This window comes from Nyctereutes procyonoides, unplaced genomic scaffold, assembly GCF_905146905.1.
Source record: "Nyctereutes procyonoides isolate TBG_1078 unplaced genomic scaffold, NYPRO_anot_genome, whole genome shotgun sequence".
Taxonomy (NCBI): Eukaryota; Metazoa; Chordata; class Mammalia; order Carnivora; family Canidae; genus Nyctereutes; species Nyctereutes procyonoides.
The window spans coordinates 20612102-20639061 of NW_026575024.1; the positions used below are offsets into that span (position 1 = coordinate 20612102).

Sequence of the window (26960 nt, forward strand, 5' to 3'; positions counted from 1 at the left end):
GGCTGGGAGGAAACCAGAGAGCTTCGGGCGGGGGATTGAGGTCTGGGGCAACCAAGCTCCAGGCAGTGGGACAGAGAAGGCATGGCCTCAAGACACAGCCCTGATGGTCAGATGCTGGCTTGTTCTGGGCTAAAGTTGCTATAAGGTCCTGGCAAACAGAGGTTTCCCCTTTATTTTTCAATTTGCAGAATAAGCCTGGGGTGTGATCTGGTACAGGCATCCATGAAAATTAAAATAATCATCTGATTTATAAATGTGTGATGTTTTCCAATTGTGGAGGATGACACCTGGCAGGGCCAGCCAGACATTACAAACTGTACGGCCTCATACTTGGCTGGGAATAAAAAGGCATGACTGGGACAGTGATTTCATTAATAATAATAATGTGAATCACTAATATCTACTGAGAATTTAGAGAATCCATACCAAGCACCTACATGCAAAATCTCATTCATTCCTCCATTCAGTGAGGAAGGGACTATTAGTATTCCCACTCTACTGGGATGACCTGAGACTTCGTACGGGCCTGGCCCATGTGATATAGGCGACCCTGTGGCCAGCCTCAGTCCAAGAGGGCCAGCCACAGACCCAAAGGAGCTCCAGCCAGGGTGGGCCATGCCCAGGGACAGCCAGGCTTTGCCCTCATACTACAGTGTTCAGTCTCACTACGTGACCCTATCTTTGGGTGCTGGGCTCAGCAGGTACCCAGTTAATAGAAAAGGGCATGAGACAGAGGGTGGAGCTCAGAAACCAGATGGTCTGAGAAGCCCAGTTATGACACCTGGGCCACCAGATCAGGCCCCAAGGGCCATGAGGGATCTTCGTACTGCTGAGCCCTACCAGGTAAGCTCAAGATTCTGAGACTCAAAAGTGCTCATGACTAGCATGGACCCCAAGCCTAGGCCAGGGCCCAGCCATTGGCGGGAAGATGGGGGTGCAGTACATGGGCCTTTGAAGCCCATGTTCCTGTTTTCAGTTTAGAGCCTCAGAAGCAGACCCTTCCCAATAACTGGGCTGCATTTTGCTATGAGAGTCTACGAAAAGAGGTCAAAGTTTCCCATGCCTGACACTTGAGCTGAAAGGATGAGTGGAGCCAATCAGGCAGACCTGAGAGAGAAGAGGGTTCCATTGTTCTCTATCTCCAGGGTCTAGGGAAGCATGTGGCACATAGGTGTGTGTGTGACTGAATGGATGAATGAATCGATGGATGGATGGATGGATGGATGGATGGATGGATGGATGACTGGCAGTGTCTGGACTCGGGCATCAAAGAACCCAGAGAGGCTGTCGTGGTGAGATTCAGGGAAGCTGCTGAGGCAGGGAGGAGGGGTGGGAAAAGAGATCCTAAGGCAGGGGAATGAATGGAAGGTGCAAAGCAAGATGGCACAGGCAAGTGGATAGATGGTGGCTCCAGTCTTTACATACATGGGAGACCCCCATGGGAGACCCCACTGGAGGGGGCCAATATAATGAGCTCAGATGGATATCTGGAACGTGAGGTGCAGGAGGAGCTGGGAGACAGAGCTGGCGGACAACGGGGCTCCCGACTCTCTGCCCCAGCTGAGACTGGCCAAGTTCTCAAAGAGGCTGAGCCCTGCTCTGGTTAATTCTCCACATTCCAGGGCCAACCCTGGCCCCAAAGCAGGTCTGGAGGAAGTTCAAGGCCACGGATGGGCCCCAACCGTATAAGCTTAACTTCCACCTTGGTGGATCAGCTGGTCTTGGTTCTGGTACTGACCCCACAGCCCCAACCCCGCCTGGCCCGTCTGCTCACCAGTGTGGCACCCTGGGCATCTATCCAGTCAAGGTCTTGGCCCGCCGCGATCATACAGTGGATGTCTGCAATCATCTGCTGCTCAGGAGCCGCCCGCATCTCATTGATTTTCTCTTGGGTGATGCCTGTGGAGGGATGGGGGGACTAAGTCAGCACCCCAGGCCTAGGCCCCATGCAGGGAGGGGTGGCAGGGCGGATGGGCAGGGCACAGCTCCTGCTCCCCAGGGTCCACCGGGCAAGGGAGTCGCAAGCCATGCCCATAGGTTCTTATCTCCCAGATCCAGCGAACACAAACACCGCACACTGGCCCACAGAACAAGGGCCATTCCTGCCTGGCGCCCAGGAAGCTCTACAACAGTATTGGTTGCTGTTACATATTCTGTTCCTCTGCACCAGAAGTCCCCACCATCCACCTGCCTGCCTCCAACCGCTCAAATGGCTGGCTCTGCTTCATGCTGCAGGTGTGGCCGGGATCACCGCCCTCGCTGACCTCCCCTGACCACCTATCTGACCAGGGGCCCTGTTAGTTCCCCTCATCCCGTGGCTGTGTCCGCAGCAGAGGGCACAATGCTTCATGATTTTCCATTATGGGAATGAATGAATGAACAAATGTAAAACTTTTGAATGGCAAGTTAAGTAAACTGAGGTGGATGGACCCTGACATTCTATAGCCTGAATCTCTGGCTAAAAGTCTAAATGTTACCGGCAGCTGCTAAATGGTATTTAAGGAGGCAAAAGTGACATGTTCTGTACGATGGTCCATTAGATCAAACATTCTGGGACAGAATTTGGGGGAGGTCTGTAAACTTGAAAGGAGAAAAAAAATTACATGTGTTCATTCTCACTAACCTTGAACTGAAAATAGCATCACCTTCTATGAGGACGTGGGTAAAACCCACGGCAGAACCAGCAATGCCTGTGGCTCTGTCACCAACAGAAACTGCACGTATTTTCATGTTATCTTGCTATTTCGTGAATTTAAAAAGTTTCTACGAAACACATTTAGAAATGCCAGGGTCGCTATATTTTAATACAATTGGTTTCCTTTATACTCTGTGATTGTGAGAACCGCATTTAAAAACACGGTCCCTAAAGAGGGGCCCAGAGATTCACCAGATTCGTACAAAAACGAAGAATGTCTGCAGAAGATGAACACGCAGAGCCCGGGGCCCCGGGGAATGGAGAGGCCACCTCGTGGTTATCACAGCGACCCGGGAAGGAACTCGAGGGCAGGGTCCCGGCTGGTCCTCAGACCGCAGGCAAGGGTCTGGATTTGAGATGTCTTTCTGGGGAGACCTTCAGAAATAGGTACCCATAGTGGTGGGGGCAGGCAGGTCTCTGATTGCTACATCTGTTTCCTCTCTGAAGCTCATTTGTGAGCTGAGAACAGCCCACAGCTTGTTTACCCCGGCCCCTGGCAGCCAGCATGGTGCCTGGCACGGAGAGGGCACCCGCAAATGTTCTTGACTCTTGATTATTTTCCCAAATGGGAATATATCTTTCTTGTGAATGTTTATTGAATTGGATTGTCACAGCTGACGAAGAGGAGACAGGGCCAGCTGAGGCCGCCCGCGTGTGTGGGTGACACGGAGGAGAACAATGCCTCCCTTCTGCACAGCATGGTTTTCCAGGGTCCTTTTGTGTCCTCATCTTGCTAATCACCGGGATAACAATAACGGTGAGGACCCGTCCCATTTCCTGAGCGCTGGGCAGGAGGCGAGCACGTAGCCAGCTCACTCGTGCACCTGTACCCACGTCACGGCGTGCCGCCCTGCCCTTACCCTGGTAGGCCATGCACGTCTCGATGACATCCAGGGTGGGCTCATCCTCGCAGAGGTCATATGGCATGTTCCCGTCTGAGTTGACAGCGAGTAAGTCGGCCCCACTGCAGAGAGAGTGTGACAGTGAGGGCCGGGGAGGAGCGGCAGGGGTTGGTCTGGCTGCCTCTGCCCTCCATCCTCTCACTCGCAGCCCCACTGTGCACCCCAGTGCCCCCAACCCTGCCACCTCCCTGGGGACCCCGGGACGGCAGCTTCAGAATTCAGCTTCTCCCAGGAAGCTGTCCCAGCAGACCTCCCCCAGCTTCCCGCTTTGTTGGGCCAGCAGGCAAGCACTTGGGGACAAATGTCAACGTCCCCCCTGGTGACACTAATGCAAATAACACGAATAGCCTTATACACACATCATCTTCTTTAATCTTCATGCTAGTCCTTTCGGGTTGTTCCTGTTGGCTCACCTCGCTCAAGAGGAAACGAAGACTCAGACAAGTTCAGTCTCTTGTCCAAGGTCACACAGCGAGGACATGGGAGAGTCAAGGGCCAAATCTGGCTCTATTTCAATCTTTGTCCAGTTGCAGAACATCTTCAGCTCTCCCTGCACTGTCTCCAAGTCCCTTCCCGAAAGACTGACTGGACAGGGACAGGACAGACTTGGGGCTCCCTGACTGGACCTGATTTTTTGGCTCAGTGGTTCCCATGTGTGGTCCTAGGATGCCCTGCAGAATTCCCCAGGCATCACTGAAATAGAGTGCTGCTCCCTGGACTGCACTCCAGCCCTCCTGAAACAGTCTCTGGGGATGGGGCTGGGATTGTGTATTTTGAACCCACGCCCCACAGCGTCCTAGAACAGGCCAGCGCTGGGAATCCACTGCACCAGGCTGGCATCACTCCCTTTCCCTCTGGGCATCATCGCCAATCAGGCTGTGACCACCTGATGCTCCTGCCAGATTGAGCCACAACCAGGTTCTCATCAGAGGTGTGGCCATGGGCCAGCCGTCAGTCCTCAGGCCCTCCACTGAGACCTCTCCATGCTCCCAGGTGCCCTTGGGCAAGCTAATCCACCGCTCTGAGCCAGGGCAGCAGTATTATCGCCTCCGTCGCCCTCCCACCCTCCTACCCCCCCATCCCACCCCCCACCCCCGCAGCCACCTGATGAGCTCCTGCTGCTCTGCCAAGACCTCTGCAAAAGGTCGCCTGCCCTCAGCCACTCTTCCTGACTGACCCTGCACTCAGATGCTCTCCATGGCCTCCCAGGACCCGCTCTGTCTCATACTAGTACTGAAATCACCCCATTTCCTGCCTGATTCCTTAGGACTTTTGCATCCCTGAGTGCCCAGTGCCCAGCCCAAGTGCTCACCAATTATCAGAGGAATTCGATCGAACACACTGAAAATTGAATGTTGCCTTTTCTATGTGTTTACAGAACCAAAGCAGCCTGGAAGTAATTCCAGGGCAGGAAGGCCCATCAGAATGGCAGAGACAGAAATGGCCTTATTCCTAGTAAAAACATTGCTACCCGGTGCCCCTGGAAGCAGGAAACGCATGTAGACAGCATTTGGGAGGCGAGGCCAAGGAAGTATGCCTGCCTTTTTTTTTTTTTAATAGTAAAAGAAACCAAAAATTCCAACACGACGTAAAGATTGTAGAGGAGATGAGTATAGACTCAGGGATTCACAGACACAGAGAAAAAGAGATTTAGAAAAGGAGACAGCGACCCTGATTCAAAACCAGACCAAGCCCCTGCGGGAAATGATCTACAGACCCACATCCCTCATGAATGTGGATGCAAAAGTCCTCTACAAAACCCCAACAAATTCCACGTGACAGTACATCAAAGGGATTGCACACCAAGACCAATGAGGATCATTCCCGCAACGCCAGGGTGGTCGATTTTATGTTGTGTGTTAATATTCTGGGGAAAACAGCATGAAAGGGACACAGAATGAAGAGAGGCAGAGTGGGAGAGGCACACAGAGATGGAGGGAGGAAGGGAACGGGACAAGGGAGGGGACAGAGGAGGTGAGAGAGAAACAGAGACAGAGGCAGAGGGAGGGTGTGGGGCGAAAGAGACAGCACACAGCACCGGAGGCAGAGGAAGTGGCACCAAGGGGAAAAGAAGAGAGGAGGGGGATGGAAGGCAGGGACAAAACAAGACCAGCAGAGGACCACCAAAGGCTGAGCGGGGCGCCCCTGGGGGAGAGAGGGCCACGTACTACTGAACGAGGATTTTCACCAGGTTGATGTGGCCGCAGGTGGCCGCCGCATGCAGGGGCGTCCACAGCTCGTTGTCCTTGGCATTCACGTTGGCACCGTGGGACAGCAGCAGCTTGACAATCTCCTCAAAGTTGTCGATGCAGCACTGTGGGGGGGGGCAACAGGGGGGACACAGGCAGGGTCAGTGTCGGCAGAGGCCCCGGCCCCCGTGGGAACCCCGTGGGAACATGCCACAAGAAGGACAGTGGAGCCAAACTGTCTGAGTCTGAATCCAGCTGCATGACTTACATACCATGTGACCTGGGGCAAGCCACATAACCTTTCTAAGCCTCAGTTTCCCCATGAGTAAGTTAATAATACTCAAGATAAAAATGTAAGTGAGACAGAAAAAACATGAGGGGCAGCAATAAAATGCTTTGCGAGTGCTGGTGAAATGAAACAAAATTTTGAATGAGGCTTCAAAATCTTCTTTTTTAATTCCTGAGGACTTTTCTTCAAACAAAATTGTACAGACGACTCTAACTTAGAGAACAAATGAGCTCAAGGAGGGCTGCTTGGGCTGGAGCAGGAGTGGGGGTTGGTGGGATGAGGGGGCTGTTGGGGGGAGTCCCTCTACTTGGCAGGAACCTCCAAGGTGTGGCCCTAGGGCACAGTCTGACACCCCCAACTTGGGGACTTATGACCTGGGAGTTCAGTCCTTGGGGAAGCCCCCAAGTAACCAAGCCTCCTCCTCAAACAACCCACCTCCACATCAGGGCTGTGGGGACGCTTATAGAGCCCCTGAAAGGACACAGCCGTGTCTGTGCACCCACCTGTCCACAGACAGGTCAGCCCTGGTGAGAGGGAAAGCTCATCTACAGCCCCCCACAGACAGAGAGCCCTCACACTCCTAGGACAGTGAATCAAAGACTCTAAGGGGACAGAGGGACCTCAAGCCAGGGCCATGAGCAGAGAAAGGCGAGGACAGAAGAGGAAGACAGGGAGTCACTTTATAGAGCAGGATGGGGAAGCCAGAAGAGGACAACGCAGGGATCTGTGCTCAGTGCTGCCCATCCAGTTAAGGGCTTGGTCCTCGTGCAATGGGAGACATTGCAGAATTACATTCAGAGTAACATAATCAGACTTGGTTTGTCTTTTTTTTTTTAATCTTTCCTCTGGGTGCATGTGGAGAACAGACTGTGTGTGAGCACTTTTGGGGGAGGAGAGGGACAGTGACAAGCTATGTTGAAATCATCCAGTTAAGAGATGGTGGTGGCCGAGCCTACGGGAGAATCTGTGGGCATGGGGAGAAGTGACTGGATGCCAGAAGAAGAATCAGAGGGGCAGCCCGAGTGGCTCAGCGGTTTGGTGCTTGCCGTAATCCTGGGGACCTGGGATCAAGTCCCACGTCGGGCTCCCTGCATGGAGCCTGCTTCTCCCTCTGCCTGTGTCTCTGCCTCTATCTCTCAAGAATAAATAAATAAAATCTTTAAAAAGAAGAAGAAGAAGAATCAGAGGCACCTTTGGGAGCCCCGGCCCTAAAGGGCCATGATGCCCAACCCCATCCCCAGCAGAGCCAATGGCTCAGTACCAGAAGGACATGTGGGAAAGAAGCATATGTTTGCACAGATGATGCTAGAGACCCAGGTTCACTTTCTGCTCCAGTTGGTGTGAGGCTGGCTGGGTCTAAGGGCATCTCTCCAGAAAGGTGGGGTTCAGGTGATCCAAGGAAGCCTGGCGCGGTCTCAGGTGGTTGAGAGAACCACGCAGTGGCACAGGATGGCCAGCAGAGGGCGCCAAAAGCACTGGAGTGAGGCGGTGGGGACCGGCCAGGGGCCCCAGGCTGGCTGGGAGGTGGGTCTGAGGAGCCCCTGTCCTAGGAGAAGCAGCTCAGCCCCTGCTGGCAGGGGACAGCAGGGCCAGAGAACCCACCCTTAGCGCAGCAGAAGACGTGAGGATGGGGGAGGGAGCTGAGGTTGAAAGGGAGGGGACTGTGCGCCCAGAATTGCAGTCTTGTGAGAGGGATGCCGAGGGACTGGACCAGCCTTAAAGCGGGGTGCACGCTGGGGTGGTAGGTGGTGGAGTGGGCAGGCCTCCTCCCCACGTTCCCCAAGGTGGGAAACCGCACCTGCCGTTGGATGACTCGTCCCGCCCCCTCACTTCCCACATCCAATCTAGCACGGGGCATGGATTCTGTCTCCGCATCTCTGCCCCCCCATCTCTCCCCGAGTCCCTGGCACTCCCCTGCCCACGCCCTCCACCCAGAGGGCTCCCTCCCCAAACCATCAGTCTCAGTTAACAAACCCCAAAGACTCCCTGCTGCCGAGAAGAGAAAAGCCACACTCCTTTGCCAGGCCTGTGAGTCGCTTCTCAATGTGCTCCTTTGTTGTATGGAGCCACGGTGACAACAGTAATGACCATGACTGCCGGGCAGCAGCCGTAATAGCCTGTCACGTTATCAGTAACTGCTGCCAGTGCTTTTTGGGGAGCCACTGGGACCCCCCCCCCCCGCTAACCTTTGGCCACGAATTGCCTCATTGACTCCTCAGAATAATATTCTAAGCCCCATGAGGCTAGGGGCTGCCATCGGGCACCCTGCAGACGCACAGGACATCCCGCCGTCAGAGAACAGTCTACCAGACAGTGCCAACCTGAGCCTCGGCTTCCTGAGCTGTAAAATGGGGATAATGATATTTCAAAGGGCTGTTGTGAGAATCAACCCACACTTCACAGAAGTGGAGTGGCTCTGAGCAGACGCCAAAAATTGACGAATTTTAATAATGACAACACCATCTAATACTTGTGCAGGGTCAGGAGATGCCTGAAGGGCCTTTATGTGCCTTCACTTAACCCTCACAACCACCCAGTGAGGTGGGTACTTGTTATTCTGATTTTACAGGTGAGGAAAGTGAGGCACAGAGAGCTTAGGTAACTTGCCCAAGATCACACAGCTAGAATTAGTGGACGTGGGAAGCCCTGCGGACAGGAAAAGCAGCCAAAAGGACACATAGGAAGCCACTGGGCTGATGGCTGGGGGTGGGGCTTGCTCCTGGGGCTTCTGGGTAGGGGCAGTGGCCAGTCATCATCATCCCTTCCTGCCCTTGTCCTGGGGACAGAGAGAGGCTCTCACCAGCTCAGGGGTCTGGCAGCCTGGCCAGGTTGCATTCAAGTCCACCTGCTCAGAAACGGGCCAGGGCACAGGGATGCTTCCTTGTGTTCATTTAGTCAGCATGCACATATTGAGCACCCACTGTATGCCAGTACGGGGAAAGATTCTAGGACATACCAATGGAGCAAGAGACCTGGGCTCTGCCCTCATGTGGCTGAGTCTGGGCAGAGGGAGGTCAACATCAAATGGTCACACTAATGGCTAAGACGGCTACCAGAGGGGGTGCTCAGAAGGAAAGAGCACTCTGTAAGAGCGCGGCTCTCAGGCTCTTCCGCCAACTAGGACTAACGAGGGCACAGACCACATGCCGCACAGACCCACATGCCGTGAGAAATGCGGTGGGGAGGAGCCAGTGTGTGGAAGGAACAGAAAAGCCAGGAAGCATGGAGAGCTGGTCAGGGGCCAGGCCTCGAGGGGCCTTGTGGGGAGACACAGAGTCCTTGGAGTAACATCAGACTTTGACCTTAGCACCCGTGCGGCCGCTGCGTGAAGAATGAAACATGGCAGGGCAACTGAACGCTGGGGACCAGCCAGGAGGCTCTCCCAGCGTCCAGCTGAGAGACGACAGCCAGAGCAGCCCGTCTCCGTCTCCGGTCAAGGTGGGAGCAGGGGAGGCTAGCCCATCGCACTGCCCCGGGAAGGGTGTGTGCCATGACAGCACCTGGTTCATGGCCACAGATCGGAGTAGGTGACCCAAGGTGGGTCACATGGCCTCCCTGTCAATCACCTTTCACACCAGGGTGCATGGATGCCTTGGTGGGTGTGAATAAACACGCTTTGTAAGCTTCAAGCTCGAAACAAACTTGCTTTGTCTGTCAGGCCTTTTGCTGGGCAGGGAGGATGCAGTGGACAAAGGCCCCCTGTCCCTGGAGGCCGTGTGTGCGCTGTGCACAGGGCTCCGTGGGCGGGTTTGCAGACACACGTGTTTCCCAAGTAGATAAGAGCCTTTCGGATGGGGCAGCTGGGACTTCCCTTCCCTCCCGCCTCCCTGAGGGCTCTGGACCAGAAAGAGCAGGGATATGGGTAAGCGTTCAGGTGGGGAGCCGCGATCCAGGGACCCTGGCGAGCCTGGCCTTCCTTACCTGGTGCAGGGCTGTGAGTCCGTCCTCATTGCACAGATCAGGGCTGACCTTATTCTTCAGGAAGTAGCGTACTGCAACAGAGAGGACAGGAGTGAGCGTGCCGTCATGCACCAGGTGTGCAGGTGTGAGGGGCCCAGGTAAGACCCACTCTCCCCCAGGTCCGGATTACTCTTTACAACAGGCACGGGAGGCAAGTGTGGGCAGCTCCCCTCTGTACGGAGAAGGAAGCTGCTGTGGGGAAATTGGGAGCAAGCCGGGAAGGGCAGTAAGAAGGCCACCATTCCGCAGGATGAATACTCAGTCAGCACCCACAGCAGGTGCCAGAGGGAAAGACGAGGTCTCAGGCGCAGTGGGGATGGGCACGAGCTGTCGGTTCCATCCTCATCAGGCCCCGTTCCTGGCACCACAGCCCGCGGCTGAGTGTGAACTGACATCCACATGAAGGGGACCTTGAGGCCTCCACCAGACTCTGGCAAGAGGTGACGCCTCCCCCTGACTGGGGGTTGGGAGTGGCAGGAATCTGTAGAAGACACGGTCAGATTCTCTGGAGCTGCCCTGTCCACTATGGAACCACGAGCCACATCCGGCTATTGTTATAGCTTCTCAAACATAAATCCGTAACAATTCAAAAGTCATGTCCTCAGTCACTCTGCCCATATTTCAAGTGCTCAATAGCTGCACGTGGCTACCATATCACAAAGTGCAGAAAGAGAACATTTCCATCTTCATGGAAAGTTCTATTGGACAGCATTGCTTTGGGGCATTATAAATGAAATTAGACCGTCGATGGCTCCCCACTGCTCTGGGAACAAAGTCCAAAACCCTTCCTAAGACCTACAAGGTTGGTGTGATGTGATCCCTCCTGAAGACTTCCTTCTTATACAATCCAGGGGGTGCCCTTCACACTGCCATCTGCAAGACTGGCATCCCCTGGAGTAGTGAGTGCAGTGCACAGCTTACTCAACAGTGCTCCTACCGACCTACCTCTCCAGTCTCATTTTTATTTTTTTTAATTTTTATTTATTTATGATAGAGAGAGAGAGAGAGAGAGAGAGAGAGAGAGAGAGAGAGGCAGAGACACAGGCAGAGGGAGAAGCAGGCTCCATGCACCGGGAGCCTGACGTGGGATTCGATCCCGGGTCTCCAGGATCACGCCCTGGGCCAAAGGGCAGGCGCTAAACCGCTGCGCCACCCAGGGATCCCTCCAGTCTCATTTTTAAAACTCCAATCACCTTTCACAATGTTTTTTATGTCAGCGAGAGTCACCTTATATCTTCTGGCCTCTGAGTTTTTGCATAACCCATTCCCACTGCCTGGAAGAGTCAATCACCTATCCTTGTGTCCATTCATTCATCCACCCATCCACCAGCCAGCCAGCCGGCCCCATTCCTAAACCCATCCCTAACATATATGCACATGAATGTGAGCACACACACACACACACACACACACACACAAACACACACACACCCATCTGCCTCACTCCTCAACCCTTAGGTCTCAGCTCAAAGTCCCCAGATGAGGGCACTCCCCCTCTTATGTACACCCACAGCTCCTATACATCTCATTTACAGTCTTTCACAACTAAAATCACATAAGTATTTGGGTAATTAGGGACTTTGGGTCTGTCTGCCGTAAGGCACCTCCCCACAAAGGCAGGACAGCGACCTGGCACTGACTGTGCTTTTCCTAAAGCCTGGCACACGCTAGCTAAGTCCTTAGCCACTCTTCCTGGACCTTGACCTAATCAGCAGCCCTCTAGCTCAGCCCAAGGACACAGCCTCTCCATCTCTGAGCAAATCAGACCACCATGCAGGGGTGACCCCCATGGTTCACATCTGGCATATGTGGCACTGCCTGTAGTCACTCCCAGGATGTCCCAGTATCTGGTCTTGGCCTCAGGGCCGGGTAAGATTTATGGCAAGGTCACTGGTTGCTGAAGCCTAGCCTGCCCATCCATGGACCAGAGGGAATGCCCTGGGCTGGGCAGGTGGCCTTTGGGAGGGTAACAAGTGGCCACTGTGTTCCCATGTAGGATGGGTGTGGGGAAGGTTCTGCTCACATGAGGCAAGGGTTCAAACCCCGTGGGCGGTGGAGGGTGGACCACGCTTCCTGTCCAGAAGACACTCCTTGAGGCAGACATTAAACACCAGCTGCCAAAAGCAGCGTCTGTGAGCAGTAATTATCGGGGTGTTCTCCATGCTGCATGGGAGCCCAAGATGGGGAATTACTCCCATGGCCAGTAGTTATTTTCAGCCCAGAGGTGTGACAAATCACCCCCATCTCTATAGAGCCCTTGGTATGCGTAAGCCAAGGGCCCCTTTTTAGTGTGCTCTGCTCCAGCGGGGAGCCTGGCTCCAGACACAGCTCACCGGAGCTAAGACCCCACTGTCCAGGGCACGACCAGGCTTTCCTCCTTCTGCTTCAGCAAGGAAAGGATGCTTACATCCATAGTGTCGTCTCACTGGGCCCTCCCTATGCACCCAGGTCCTGCGAACCGCCTTCTTTCATGGGTCCCTGTCTGGAATTTCCCCCTTGTGGGGAAGAGGAGATAGACAGTCACCGTCACACAGAACCAAGCAGAGGAAATCAGACCCTCTGACTCTGACGGCCAGACTGTTGGCCACAGCGCTGCTCCGCTCTGGCCCTGAGGCCCGGAGCAGGAACCAGCACTGCAGGAGCCCTGACAGCTGGTGTGGGGAAGAGGGTGACAGGAGAGTGACAGCAGTGGCCTCTGCTTCTGCACGCATCGGAGCCCCCGGGTCCCAGGCCGGGCCTCCACCTGCAGACAGACAGGCTCAGGGATCTACACACAGGACAGAAGAAACACTGCAGGGGGGTGGGGTGGGGGGCACAGTCGTATCTTTGCAGGGCCCAGTTAAATGCGACTTTGCCTCCTCCCACTTCCTGTTTAAATTTTTCTCATGGTTCCACCTTGCTCTCAGAATGAAGGTCACAATCTTTCCGTGGGGTTGGCCAACTACGGCACACGGCCGAATCTGGAAGGCAACCTGCTCCCGTAGATTGTATTGTTTACTGCAACACATCGTGTTCATTTATTTACATACAGCCTGCGACTGCTCTCACCCTACAACAGCAGGGTTGAGTAGTGCAGCAGAGACTGTGTGGCCCACACAGCCTGAAATATTTACTCTCTGGCCCCTAGTCTCCAGGTCCTGCATGGTGGGGCACCACCTACGAGGTGGCCACCTGGCACAATTCCGGGGGTGGTGGTGGCGTTGTTCTCATCACAGCCTATGTGAATGGCTTTTGCCTTGGAGTCGTGCAATGTGCAGCTCGCTCAGCTATACGCAGCCGTTGCATCTCCCTACCTCTGCAGGCTCATCTCTTGCTCTCCAAGCGCCTTGCACCATGGAGGAACCCGGCTGCGGGGTGTCTCAGTGCTTGACTAGGGCTCACGGAGCACAACACAAGAGGGACATGCTCTCCTCTCTAGCCAGCAGTGTCCACACGTGGCTGCCACCCACACTTAGGTCAGCTCCCCACTCCCAAAGCCCCAATTCCCAGGCTTGGCCATCGGTTTGTCAGAGAGCCATCTGTTCTTGCACATTTGTTCAGCTGAGGCTTTAAGCAAGTTACTCCTCCTCTCTATGCCTCGGTGTCCTCATCTGTAAAATGGGGATCACAACAGTGGCCCCTTTGTGGGGTTGTCATGGGGATTAAGTAAGAAAACACCTGAAAGCTACTACCATCATTTATTAAAAAAAAAAAAAAAAGAAAGAAAAAACAACCGCTAAGCTCCTGCCTGGTCCTGCCAGGTGCTGGGCACTGGAGATGTAACCATCGACATCTTGAGTTTCTCAAGAGCCCTTGTCCTGGCTGTAAAAGGCAGAGCCCTCTCTCTTTAGAGAGCTCCAAGCATCTGCTGGTTCAAGAACCACAACGAGGTGGTCTCCACTGACCCCCATACAAGCAAGGTCCCACTAAGATGGCAAGGAGGTGGCTCCCACCCTCCTCTCCTATATTCCTGCTGCTGGCGCCAGCCCTGTCCCTCCGCCCACACCTCCCTGGCAATCTGGCTGGAATCTGGGCCAAGCAGGGCCATCTGCTCCCCCTCCATCTCCAGCTGTAGTGAGTGAGGCTGAACCGGCCCATCTCAGCAGGAAGCGGGTGGTGGCTGCCTCTGCAGAGAGAAATCACTGCTGATAAACTGGTGGGGTTCTTGGCCACCTGACGCATTCCACCCTGCAGAGCAGATAGCCTGGACCTCGAGCTGGTCAGTGACACACCATCACAGGTGTGGTTCCAGCTCCTGGCCCGGGACAGCCAGACAGAGGTGCCTAACCACTGCAGAGAGACCTTGGGCAACCCACGATGCCCGGGGGCGCTCCAGGGCTGAGCTGCCACCACCCGGCCATGTGGCCTGCACAATCATGTTTGTGGGGTAGCCTCCTCCCTCCCCATCTCACCTCCTTTTCCACCCAGCACTCAGCAACAAGGCCCACCTTTCCAGGGACTCCAAGGCACTGCATGATCCCGTCTCTGCCCCTCCCCAAATCCCTCAGTGACTGGGTCAATCACGTTGGCTTCTTTCATTTCCGAGCTCAAAATGAGACAAAACAAAAACTGAGCTCCTCCGGGCTTTTACACACCCGGTTTCCTGTGCCTGGAGCCCTCTGTTTTCTCATTCTTGGGCCAGTAAACTCGTCTTCAAACTTCAGATTCCAGCTGAAATGTCACCTCCTCTGAGAGGCCTTTCCTGATCACCCTAATCTCAGTCGAGTTGCCTGAGTTGCTCTCTCCCATAGTACCTTGCATTTCTGCATATCAGCCTCACAGCAGCACCTCTCCCAATTTGTAATTACAGGGTAATTAGTATATATTAATTATATAATTCTTTGTTTAGGTTTTTGGGCTCCATGAGGGAGCCTGGCTCCTAGCAGGGGCTCCAGAATGATCTATTGTAGCAAGAACACCTGAAATCTATTCTCTCAGCAAATTTCTAGTTGTCAACATAGTATTATTAACTGTAGTCACCATACTGTACATTAGATCCTATATAACTACAACTCTGTATCCTTTGATCAACATCTCAGAAAAAAGGTAACTATATATAAGAAGATAAATATGTTGATTAGCTTGACTATATTAATCATTTCTCTCTCTATATATATATACACATATAAATATATAAACATCCTATTGTGTGCCTTAAATATATACAATTTTTATTTAAAAATAAAAATTAGCAAAAGCAGTATCTATTGTGCGAATGAACACAGGAAGGAAGGGAAAGAGGAGGGGAAGAATGTCCTGGGGCCCCCACAGAGCTGCCTGTTCTGGGGGCCACAAGACTGTGGGGACATGTGCATAGCCCTGCAGACACACCACAAGGCGTGTGACTCATGAACCAAAAAGCAACAATATGGATTTTGCATAGAAATAAAGCAGCAAACCTCTCTCCCTAAGCCTTTACAGGCTATGCAGCCAGCCCGGGCAGCTGACTGTAGCAGTCCTTCAGCCCATCCCCCGGCAAGGCACAGGGCACCCGTCATTCCCCGTCTTCCCAGAACCCCAGACCTGAGACCTCTGGTTGTTCTTTGTACGGTCCAGCACTAACTGTGCTGGGCACTGTGTTAAGCCCTCTGTCTATCCATCCATTAGTCCCCCTGGTCCAGGATGGGGATTGGTGACCTGCTATTATCACCTGCCTGCTATTACTGCCCCAACTCACAAATGGGAAAACTGAGGCTCAGGCTTGAACAGGTGAAATGACTTGCCCAAGGGTGCATGTCTGGGGACAGCAGAGCTAGGATTTCTAACCCCAGCTGGCTGCCTATAGAGGCTGAACACGTAACCCACTTGGCTAAAATGGTGCCCAACAAGGGCCAAGAAAGCGGACATGGGCGGCAGGAAGACGAGTCAGGTGAATGCAGGAGAGAGCCACAGAGATGACAAAAAGCTGGAACAGTCAAGACCATTGTTGACAGTTCAGTGTAATAAGGACAGTGGCAGGGGCAGCCCGGGTGGCTCAGTGGTTTAGCGATGCCTTCGGCTCAGGGCATGATCCTAGGGACCCAGGATCAAGTCCCACATCGGGTTCCCTGCATGGAGCCTGCTTCTCCCTCTGCCTCTCTCTCTGTGTCTCTCATAAATAAATAAATAAATAAAATCTTAAACAAAAAGAACAAGGACAGCGGCCACTGATTGTCATCACCATGATCTGGTTAGTGCAGTTTGCAGATGAAGATGTGGAGGCACATTGGTCCACACTGAGCCCGAGTCCTGTAGCAAATGGGGGGCAGTCCTGGGACTGACACAGGAGCCTGAACACCAATGTTTCCTTGCTTCCTGGGTCTGTCTTCCTGCTGCACCTCCATTCTAAGCAGACCCTTCCTGCCCGATTCCAGGCACCCCACTGGCCTTCTGCTAGTTGCCCGCCCAAGCTGTTCCCCCTCCGTGGAAAACCCGCATATGGATCCCACTCCTCCTCTTCCTCAGGCCTAGGTCTGCCTTGCTGACGGTCTCACAGGGTACTGCAGGTACAGCCTGGTCAAACCAGTGCCTCCACCTTCTCTTTGGCTCTCCCCCTCGCCAGGGTGCTTTCTGGGTTGCAGGGGGCCATCCCCTCCCCCGATGATGCCAGAAGGACCAGTGCTCTCGGAAAGGTTGTCCTGGGTCCTCAATGCACACAGCCTCCAAAATCACTCCACTGAGCAATTTCAACCTTCCCACCCACCACTGCTCCTCCCTGGAGCAGAAATAGCCAGAAATAGCTGCTTCCAGGGAAGCCCAGCCGCTTGGGGTTGGGGGTGGAGACTCAAGTCAAATTTGATGGTGACTTCTGCAGTGGCTGGTGTCACCCGTCCCACTGTCAGGCAGTTCACCCCAGGATTCCGGGCAATGACTCAGCCGCAGTAGGGGGGTGGGAGAAGAAGACCAGGCTTCCCTCAAAGTCACATCCCCAGGCACAGACCCCAGGAGCCAGGCCTTACTCTTCCCCAGATAGCCTCCCTCCAGAGCACATCTGGAGAAAGGGGTCAGACAAATAACAGTGTTGGCAAGGAAGACAGGACATCGGAATCCTTGTACATTGCTGGTGGGAATGTGAAATGGAGCAGCCACTGTGGAAAAAGGCTGGTGGTGGGATCCCTGGGTGGCGCAGCGGTTTGGCGCCTGCCTTTGGCCCAGGGCACGATCCTGGAGACCCGGGATCGAATCCCACGACGGGCTCCCGGTGCATGGAGCCTGCTCCTCCCTCTGCCTGTGTCTCTGCCTCTCTCTCTCTCTCTCTCTCTCTCTCTCTCTGTGTGACTATCATAAATAAATTTTAAAAAATTTTTAAAAATTAAAAAAAAAAAGAAAAGAAAAAGGCTGGTGGTGACTCAAAAAGTAAATGTAGGGATAGCCTGTGATCCAGTGATTCCAATCCTAGGTATACACTCAAGAGGAATAAACACAAACATCCACACAAGAACTCATACACAAATGTTTATAGTAGCATTATTTATAATGGCCCTAAAGTGGAAACACCCAGATATCCATCAATGGATGAAAAAATAAATAAGATGTGCTTTATTCATACCGTGGAATATTACGCACCCACAAGAAAGAGATGCTGACACACGCTACAACATGGATGAACCTTGAAAAGAGTACATTAAGTGAAAAAAGCCAGACACAAAAGGCCACATATTGTATGATTCCATTTATATGAAATTTCCTGAATAAGCAAATCCATAAAGATAGAAAATGATTCATCGTTGCCAGGGCCCGAGGGGAAGAGGCCTTGGGGTGTGACAGCTAATGGGTACAGGGGTTCATTTGGGGTGATAAAAATTTTCTGGAATTAGATAGTAGTAATATGTAAGTATGTGTAGGTAATATGTATTACCTATTCATAGGTAATACAACCCTATGAATATAATAAAGGAATACACTTTAAGAAGGTAAATTTTGTGGCATGTCAGTGATATCTCAATTTAAAAAAAAAAAAAAACAAGAAGAAGAGGCTCCAAGCTGACCTTGAGCATCCTGCTGAGAACTCACTCCCCTGCCAGCCTGGACCCGTCCCATTCGTGTCTGTACCCATAGTGCCTAGGACAGCACCTGATACACAGTACACATTCAATTCTTAATATAAGGAGAAGGAAGAAGGAGGCTGATGGACACCTGGTCCTTCAGGGCCCTGTGTGATCTGGACTCTGTCCACCTCTCCTGGCATCTTACCTCCTGATCACCACAGACCCTTCCAGGACCATGCAACCACCCTCTCTCTTGAATCTCTGGGCCTTTCTCATGGGCTATCCTTCTGGCTGACTTTTCCTGCCTTCACTTCACCTGGTTAATTCTTAACTAGGTCTTGGGTTAAATGTCTCAGCTGAAATGTCACTTCCTCTGTGAAGCCGCCACCCAGGCTGGGTGAGGTCTCCTCATGAGCTTTCTGTTTCCTCTCCAAAACACTTATTGTTGTAATGTATTTGTGTTTGAATTTGTCTGTGCCTTTACTAGACTTAAGTTCTGGAGGTGTGGCACAGTAGGAACCATAAGTTTTTTAGCTACCATGACATGGTTTGGGTTCCTGGTCAATATCTGATGACTGCAGCTATAAACAGAGCCTGCCAAGTCTTTCCCCAAGCCTCTGAACTGGCCACAGGATCCTCTCGTGGGCTGTTCTACGCTTCTTCCTCTGGACAACAAGGCTCCCAGGTGCCAGGCCACAGACATTTCCATCTCAGAGTGAATTTTCATCCTTTGACGTAAACAAAAAGGCCAGTTTCTCCTTTAGCATCTCTGATACCTTCAAATCTATGAATACAAGCTGGCCAAGAGCATGCCAGGCATGTAGCTGTAATCTTTTCCTTTCTAGAACCTCCATGTCCAGGACACATCATCATGCCGGACAGGAGTTGTTGACAAGGACTCATATCAGCTACCCAGATGCCTCTGCTCATGTGTAACTTACATCTGGTATTAGATCTGTGCAGGAAAAGCGACTGCAGACCCTTTACATTGCAACCTCTATGCAGGCAAATCTTGTCTGTCTTCTTATCTAGAGTATCCAGTACCTAGAGTAAGAGCTAAACAAATATTTGCAGAGAGAATTAAGAAATAAAAGATTTCTTCTAAGAGGATAAAACTAAACATACCTGGAAAATCTAAGAAAATACATTTTTGATCTATTTGGGCAAAACTACAAAACTCTAATGAATGAAATCAAAGAAAAATAAACGGAGAAATGTTTCATGTTCATGGATAGGAATATTCAATATTGTCAAAGTGTTCGTTCTTCCCAGCCTGATCTATAGATTCAATGCAATCTCCATCAAAATCTCAGCAACTGATTTTATGAATATTGACAAATTGATTCTAAGGTTTATATCAAGAGGCAAAAGACCCATCAACACATTGAAGGAGAACAAAGTTGGACGACTGACATTACCCGACCCCAACACTTACTATAAAGCAACAGTAATCAAGACAGTACAGTATGGGTGAAAGAACAAACAGATCAATGGAACAGAACAGAGAGCCCAGATAAAGACCCACATAAATATAATCAACTCTTATCCATTGCTAGGGGGAATGCAAAATAGTACAGAAATTTCTGATGGTTTCTTACAAAACTAAACATACTCTTTCCATACAATCCAGTAATCACACTTTCCATTACCTACTCAAGAGTTGAAAATTACGTCCATACAAAAACCTGCACACGGGCAGCCCGGGTGGTTCAGCGGTTTAGCGCCACCTTCAGCCCAGGGTGTGATTCTGGAGACTTGGGATCCAGTCCCACGTCAGGCTGCCTGCATAGAGCCTGCTTCTCCCTCTGCCTGTGTCTTGGCCTCTCTCTCTCTCTTTCTCTCTGTGTCTTTCATGAATAAATAAATAAATAATTTTTTTAAAAAACGTGCATCCAAATGTTTATATAACTGCTTTACTCAAGATCACCAACACTTGGAAGTAACCAAGATGCCCTTCAGCAGGGAAATGGGCAAACCGGCAAACCATGGTACATCCAGACAATGGAATACTATTCCGTGCTAAAAAGAAATGAGCTATCAAATCATGAAAAAACATGGAAGAACTTTAAATGCATATTACAAAGTGAAAGAAGCCAATCTCAAAAGGCTACATATTATATGATTCCAACTATATGACGTTCTGGAAAAGACAAAACTATGGAGACAGTCAAAAAAAAATCAGTGGTTGCCAGGAGTTGGGGAGGAGGAGGGATGAAAAGGCAGAGCACAGGCGATTTTTAGGACACTGAAAATACTCTGTACAATACCGTAATGATGGATACACATCATTAGACATTTGTCTAACCCCACAGAATGTGTAACACCAAGAGCAAGCCCTAATGTAAACCGTGGTCTTTGTATGATGATATGTCGGTGCTGGTTCATAAATGGTAAGCAAAGTTCCACTCTGGTGGGGGTTGTTGATGATGATGGGGGAGACTATGCATGTGTGTTGCCAGAGGGTATATGGAAAATCTCTGTACCTACCCTCATTTTTTGCTGTGAGCCCACAATTGCTCTCAAAAACTGAAGTCTAAATAAACAAACAGAAAGAAGCCAGGGAAACCTATATGCTAAATAAGCTACCGTCAATGCTCATGAAAAATGCATAATCTTCCTGAAATGTGGGGTGGGAGAAGAATAACTTTCTAATGTAGCAGCAGATATTTGTATTAGATTTCCTCAAAGGGAGGGAGAACTGCATTTAACTCATCTCCTAAGAGAAGACATGGGTCTGTAAGGGGTCTCCACCAAAGCTGGCAGAGACTGCCTGTTTGCACCTCAGACTCAAGGTGAAGGTACTGCTGGTCCAGAAAGAAACATGACTCTCGTACCTCCCCCACTCCATTTATGAACACATTGGACCCCAACTGTGCCAGGTCCCTGTTCTTCACTAATTCCGCTTCCAGAATGCTCCCAGTACCTCTCGCCACAGCTTCCCTGCAGATGCAGGAACTTGATCTCCCTTCTGTCTGGCCGCCCCTGGCCGCCCGGGAACTCTCCAAGGTACTGGCCTTTTCTCCCCCAATGGCCTTCCTCTCCCCAAATGCCCTGCACTCCTCTTCCTGATTTCCTCCTGTTGCTTCCCCAACCCTGTTACTCTCACCTCACATCTCTGTCTACTTCTCTCTCCTCATTAAAAAAAAAAGTCTAATTATTTCATATCTCCAGGCAAGTAACAGAAAAAAATATTCACAGCCCTTCAGGCAGGGGCTCAATACACATAAACACTAAAATAGCTTCACAGCCATAGTAATAATATCTAACGTTTACTGAATATTTGCCAAGTGTGAGGCACTATGCTCAGATGCTACATGTCTCATCCCACAACAATCCTATGACTTAAGTGCTAATATCAACTCACCCAACAGGGAACTTACATGATCTGCCCAAGTGTTGAGAACCAGTTCTAGTGTGTGGTTGATTCCAGGCACAGCTGGGGTTTCAAGCATAACTAGTGACAAGAGTTTCCTCACCCAGACATAACCAAGAACAAAACCCATTCCTGTCAATATTTGGGGAGAGAAAACAGGTTTCCTATGAAAGGAGAAATTCCTCTAGCTCCCACCTACCCATTTGAACATTTTGTCTGGTTTCCCTGGTCCCACTCTCCTGTCCCATAATCACATCCTGCCCATCCCCATGTCTGTCTGCCTGGGTCTCAATTTTCTTCTAAAGATGCTGTGTTCAGGGATCCCTGGTGGCTCAGCGGTTTAGCGCCTGCCTTCACCCGGGGCGTGATCCTGGAGTCCCGGGATGGAGTTCCACATCAGGCTCCCTGCATGGAGCCTGCTTCTCACTCTGCCTATGTCTCTGTCTCTGTCTTTCTCTCTCTCATGAATAAATAAAATCTTTAAAAAAATAAAATAAAGATTCTGTGTCCTGCTGTTCTCCCTCAGCACTGTGTTGCATAGGACATGGGGTAAATCCCACCCTGGGCTTCCACCTGTCTGGCTGAGGAAATTAAACAAGATTTTTTGAAAAATTTAAAGGTAACCATCTGAGAAACTGAAATCAGAATTTGTGCCTTCAGTGCCAATGGAAAAGATAAAAGAAAATAAACACCGTATTCATTAAAGTCACAGAATGAAAGAACATAGAAACACAAACGTCACAAAGCCTGAGGCGAGATGACCAAAGACCACTCTACTATAATAAGTGAAATCATCTACCCTCCTCTATAAAGCTGTGAAGATTTCCTTGTCAAACAGAAAAAAAAAAACCTTCAACTTTGTGCTGCTTACAAGAGATACATCCCAACAAAACAACAGAGAAACTAAAAATAATGGAACGCTCAAATATAAACCAGCCAAATGCAAACACAAAGAAAGCGGGGGTGGCAACGTTACTATGATGCAGAATGGAATTCAGGGCAAAACAGGAGGTAAGCAATTTCAGGTTGATTTTTAAAAACGATACTTCAAAATTAAATCATAAACAGAAAGCAGATGGGTGGCTGCTGGGGTCAGTGCTGGGATGGGGAGAATGAAGTCATTATCATCAGAAAGCCCTGTGAATCACATAATCCACAAAACAAAATCCAGTAAAATAAAAACTGTCTGTATATAAGTCGAAAATAGTTTTTTCCCCGTGGAATCTGCAGCACATAAAACATACTAAAGAAAAGAGGAGGGGTAGAGGAAAAGATTTATGGACAAGGACACAGCAGCATTGTTTAGATACATTGTTTACAGTCGAGAATTACCAGAAGCAACCCAAAACGTCTACACAATTGGAGACTGATTAGGTAAATTATGGAACATTCATATGATGGAATATTCTGCAGCTTGTATCTCTGAGGAATTTTTAATGATGTGGGAAATTGGCTGATACACAGTGTAGGATGGAAAACAAGAGATCAAAACTGTACATTCAATGCAATCTCAATTGGAAAGGAAAAATGCATTTCACACAGGCACACACTGCTCACTGGAAAAAGAAAATTATGATAGGAACCGTGGTTATCAGTGATTTTTATTTTATGGTGGCCAGAATTTTCCAAGCATTTAAAAATACATACGTACTACCTTCATAACCAGAAATTTCCAGTTTCACTAAAAAAACAACAACAACAACAAAAAAAAACTTTCATGGAATGATAGCCAAGTGGTAAGAACTACATTTCTGGTGAGATTTCTAGGGCAGAAATGAGGTCTAAAGCTGGCTGACCCCGTGGAGCAAATGCTGAAGCTGAGACTCCTGTGTGGGGTAGGAAGTTAAATAGAACCAGTAATAACACCCTTTTGATTGTATTGTGCAGGGGTTGGCAAACTCTGGTCCAATGGCTCAGTCATGTAATTCTGAACTGCTTGAAAGTTTTTTTTTGTTTAACATTTTTATTTATTTATTCATGAGAGACAGAGAAAGAGAGAGAGTCAGAGATACAGGCAGAGGGAGAAGCACTTCACTGCACTGAATGGGAAAATTTACTTCCGAAGCTATAAGTTGCTGCTATAAGTTGCTCCCTGCATGGAGCCTGATGTGGGTGGGACTCGATCCTGGGACTCCAGGACCACACCCTGGGCCCAAGGCAGCCACCAAACCACTGAACCACCCAGGGATCCCATGCTTGCAAGTTAAGCATGGTTTCTTTCTTTTTTTTTTTCACGACTGAGGAAAAAAATCAAAGAAGAATCATATTTCATGACACATGAAAATTACATGAAAGCCAAATATCAGCGCCTGTAAATGAAGTTTAACTGGAACACAAGCTCATTTGTTTATGCTTTGCTTTTGGCTGCTTCCTCCATCAGAATAGAGATGGGATGGCCCACACAGCCCACGACATTTCTTATCTGGCCCTTTACAGAGCAAACTTGCTGATTGCTGGTGCAGTGCTTTTTAGCTAACAAAGCATGTTGAAAACCACAGTCATTTCCATCCTACAATAAAAGCCTCGTGGTCCTAGGCAGGAGAGGAAGAAATCAATATACATCCGAGGTAGACCGTTGCATCGTGGCCAAGAGAGGTGTGGGCAGATCAGACTCCGTATCTTCACCTGCCAAGAAATGTGGGGCACAGAGCCCCGAGAGCCTGCTGTTGCTCCTCACCTCTCTCTCCACCGGCGCACCCCCCACCCCACCCCAGCCCTAGCTCAGCCACCCCCAGCAGCCGAGCTTCCTGTCGAGAGCGTGACCTTCTGAAACCGGGGTGGTGGGGGCTGCAGCTGCAGGAAGGAAGGTATTTTTATCCAGACCCTGCTTCCTGTTTGATGGCTGGGGGGGTTTCATGTGCTGGTGTTTGGTTTTATCATTTCTGGTACAGACTCCGCTCCCTGGCCACATCAGAACAGAGCTGTCTCCTAACAGGGCAGCTGTCTGCCACCCAGGCCCACTGCCTGGGGCCCGTGTCCTTCAACCTCCCCCAGCTGTTGCACACATGGCCTCCTGTGCAACCTGCAGAAACCAGGACACCTGGCTGGGCAGGGGGAACAGAGCGTTTCTGCTGCAGAACATGGAAAAACCACTCTTTGATCAGAGGGTAGCTGGCTGGGCCAGAAGCGGGGCAAGACTGCAGGTTTTCCAGAACTTCTGGAACCCACTGCTCTTAGCAAGGCCTGGCTTCGGTAGGACGAAGCTGGAGGCAGAGTTAAGTCCAGGACTTGGGAATAGCCTCAGATCCTTGGACCTGGGAATCATTTGCTGATGCTCCCAGTAGTAGATGAAAATGGACTGTCCTCAACCATCCTATCCCCAGGACTCAGCCAGATGTGGGAACAGAGGGCAAATACATCAGCATCTAACAAGCTGGTGACAGCAAGAGCGAACATGTACTGGGCACTTACTATGTGCCTAGCACTGAGTGGGAATTAGCTCACTGAACCCACTACAGCCCCGGGCAGGAGCAGGACAGCCTCTCTGATCACTCTGTTTTACAACTGGAGATACTGAGGCACAGTAAGTCAAACCAGTCAGCTGGGTAAAAGATTCTAGGAGCCCTACATTTGAATGCCATGCTTGCTCTGCCAGGATGATTTCAGTGCATGTGCTGCTGCTAAGCCTAATCCCAGGCCTCAAGAACTAGGGATCTGCAGCCCAGAACCTCCTGTTTCTTATTTGGCATCAGCCTCTGAGTCGGAGGGATGAATGGGCTAGTCTGGCCTTTGCTACAATCATTCCCACTCTGGAGAGAGGACACCAGGACGTACTGTCAGGGGACAGGCAAGCCACCTAAGCATGGCACCTGGCATGCAAACACATGTGTTATGGCTAAGAATTCAGACCCCCTTAGCCAGTGATCTGAGCCCAGGCATGTCATTGCTATCTGAGCCTCAGTTTCCCCCATCTGAAAAACAGGAGTTACAACCTCATCAGGTTATCTGACAGATAGATCATAAAGTGCTGCTGCTGATGGTGGTGATAGCAATAACAACAGTGACAGCATGAGTTAGCTGGCTCTCCCCCACACAAACCCTCCACAGGAATGTCCTCAAGCTCTAAGCCACCAAATGGTGGCTCCAGGCAGTAAGCACCTTTGGCAATCTTGTGCGATGACCACAAGATAGAGCCACAGGGCAGCCTGAGTGTGGCAGCCAGTGTCCAAACGCTGCCCACATACCTCTTGGTCCTAGGCTTCACACTGACTAGGGCCGACGGGTGTGTGCACCATGGGATGGAGTGTGGCTTCCAGGGCTGGGTCACAAAAGATAGGGTGGGCTCCATCTTGCTCCTCGGATCTCTCCCTCTCGGGGAAGCAGCTGCCACGTCGGGATGACACATAGGCAAGCCCTATGCAAAGACCACTTAGTGACGGCTGAGACTTCCTGCCACCAGTCGAGTGAACAAGCAGTGGTGGAACCAGAACCCACAGCCCCACTCAAGGCCTCAGCTGATGGGAGCCCTGGTGACTACTGACTACAACTTCATGAGAAACTCTGAGCCAGAAGCAGCCAGCTACCAGCCCAGGCTGCCCAGCTGCCCCAACCTGAGCCTCCCCGCCCCCGAGTCAGTCAGATTTCCGTTAACCAGGGAAAGTCTATGCTGAATCTCACAGCTGACTAAGGGTTTCTATTCCCCACTGCACCCCCAGTTCTGAAAACCCCTGTCAGGCATCACCTGGGCTTCTGTCTTGTAGGGCACAGCCCAGGCTTCCCTACATGGGAGAATGGACCAGGTCTTAAGGCACCTTTCTGAGCAAAGGTACCACTGACCTGGCTGGAGAGAAGCGGGGGCGGGGGGAGGGCGGGCACTGCCATCCTCTGCCCCCAGCAGCCACCCACAGTTTCCTAAATCGCAGACCTGGAGGTGCTTCTCTCCCGCTCAAAAACCTCTCATGGCTCCCCACTGACTTCACAGTGTCCATGGGTGAGCCCAGAGGTCTGCAGAGTGTGTCCCAGCAGCAGCAGCAGGACAAGGACCAGGGAATTTGTTGAAAATGTAAATCCTGTGGCTCTACCTCAGCTCTACTGGATGTATGGTTTGATAAGCCCTCCCAGTGATTCAGATGCTCCAGCCTCCTCCATCATCATTCTTTCCTGTGTCTCCCTCCTGGGCTCTACAAATACCCCATTTCTCCACCCTCATCTCCCCTCCACAAATATTCACCAAGCACCAACTGTGTGCCAGGTGTGGACACACATCAGTGAGTAAGACAGATACCAGTTCCACCCTCCTCCAGCTTGCAATCTGCCCTCCCCTGAGTCTGGAATATTGTTCCCTTCTTCCCACCAGCCAAATCCCTGCCCAGCCCTGACGCCACTGCAGGAGGCATTCAGTAATCACAAGATGAACATTAAATGAGTGAATGAACACAAGGCTGAATGCACCACCTCAGCAGAGCCTTCCTTGACCTCGACTTCAGTGACCTTAAGTGGACAGTGCACACCTCAACCAGAGCACCTGTCGCCCTGCGCAGTGGCCTGCAAGGTGCCGTGAGCCCTGTGGGGCTGTGGAGCACTTCACATGTGTATGATCCAGACTGAGATGCACTGAGTGTAAAAAGCCACTGGACTCGGAAGATTTGTGCCAAAAGCAAGCAAGC

General features: G+C 51.0%; 1 protein-coding gene across 2 annotated transcripts in view; it reads right to left on the reverse strand.

Moving 5' to 3' along the window:
* Positions 1-26960, reverse strand: part of PPP1R16B (protein phosphatase 1 regulatory subunit 16B) — a 93037-nt gene that overhangs the window by 13429 nt on the left and 52648 nt on the right. For both annotated transcript variants that reach the window (XM_055307577.1, XM_055307585.1), the window contains exons 3-6: positions 9997-10067; positions 5766-5911; positions 3556-3659; positions 1775-1899 (exon numbers count right to left, since the gene is read on the reverse strand). In XM_055307577.1, coding sequence (XP_055163552.1) covers positions 1775-1899; positions 3556-3659; positions 5766-5911; positions 9997-10067 — 446 coding nt within the window. The remainder of the gene's footprint in view (positions 1-1774; positions 1900-3555; positions 3660-5765; positions 5912-9996; positions 10068-26960) is intronic.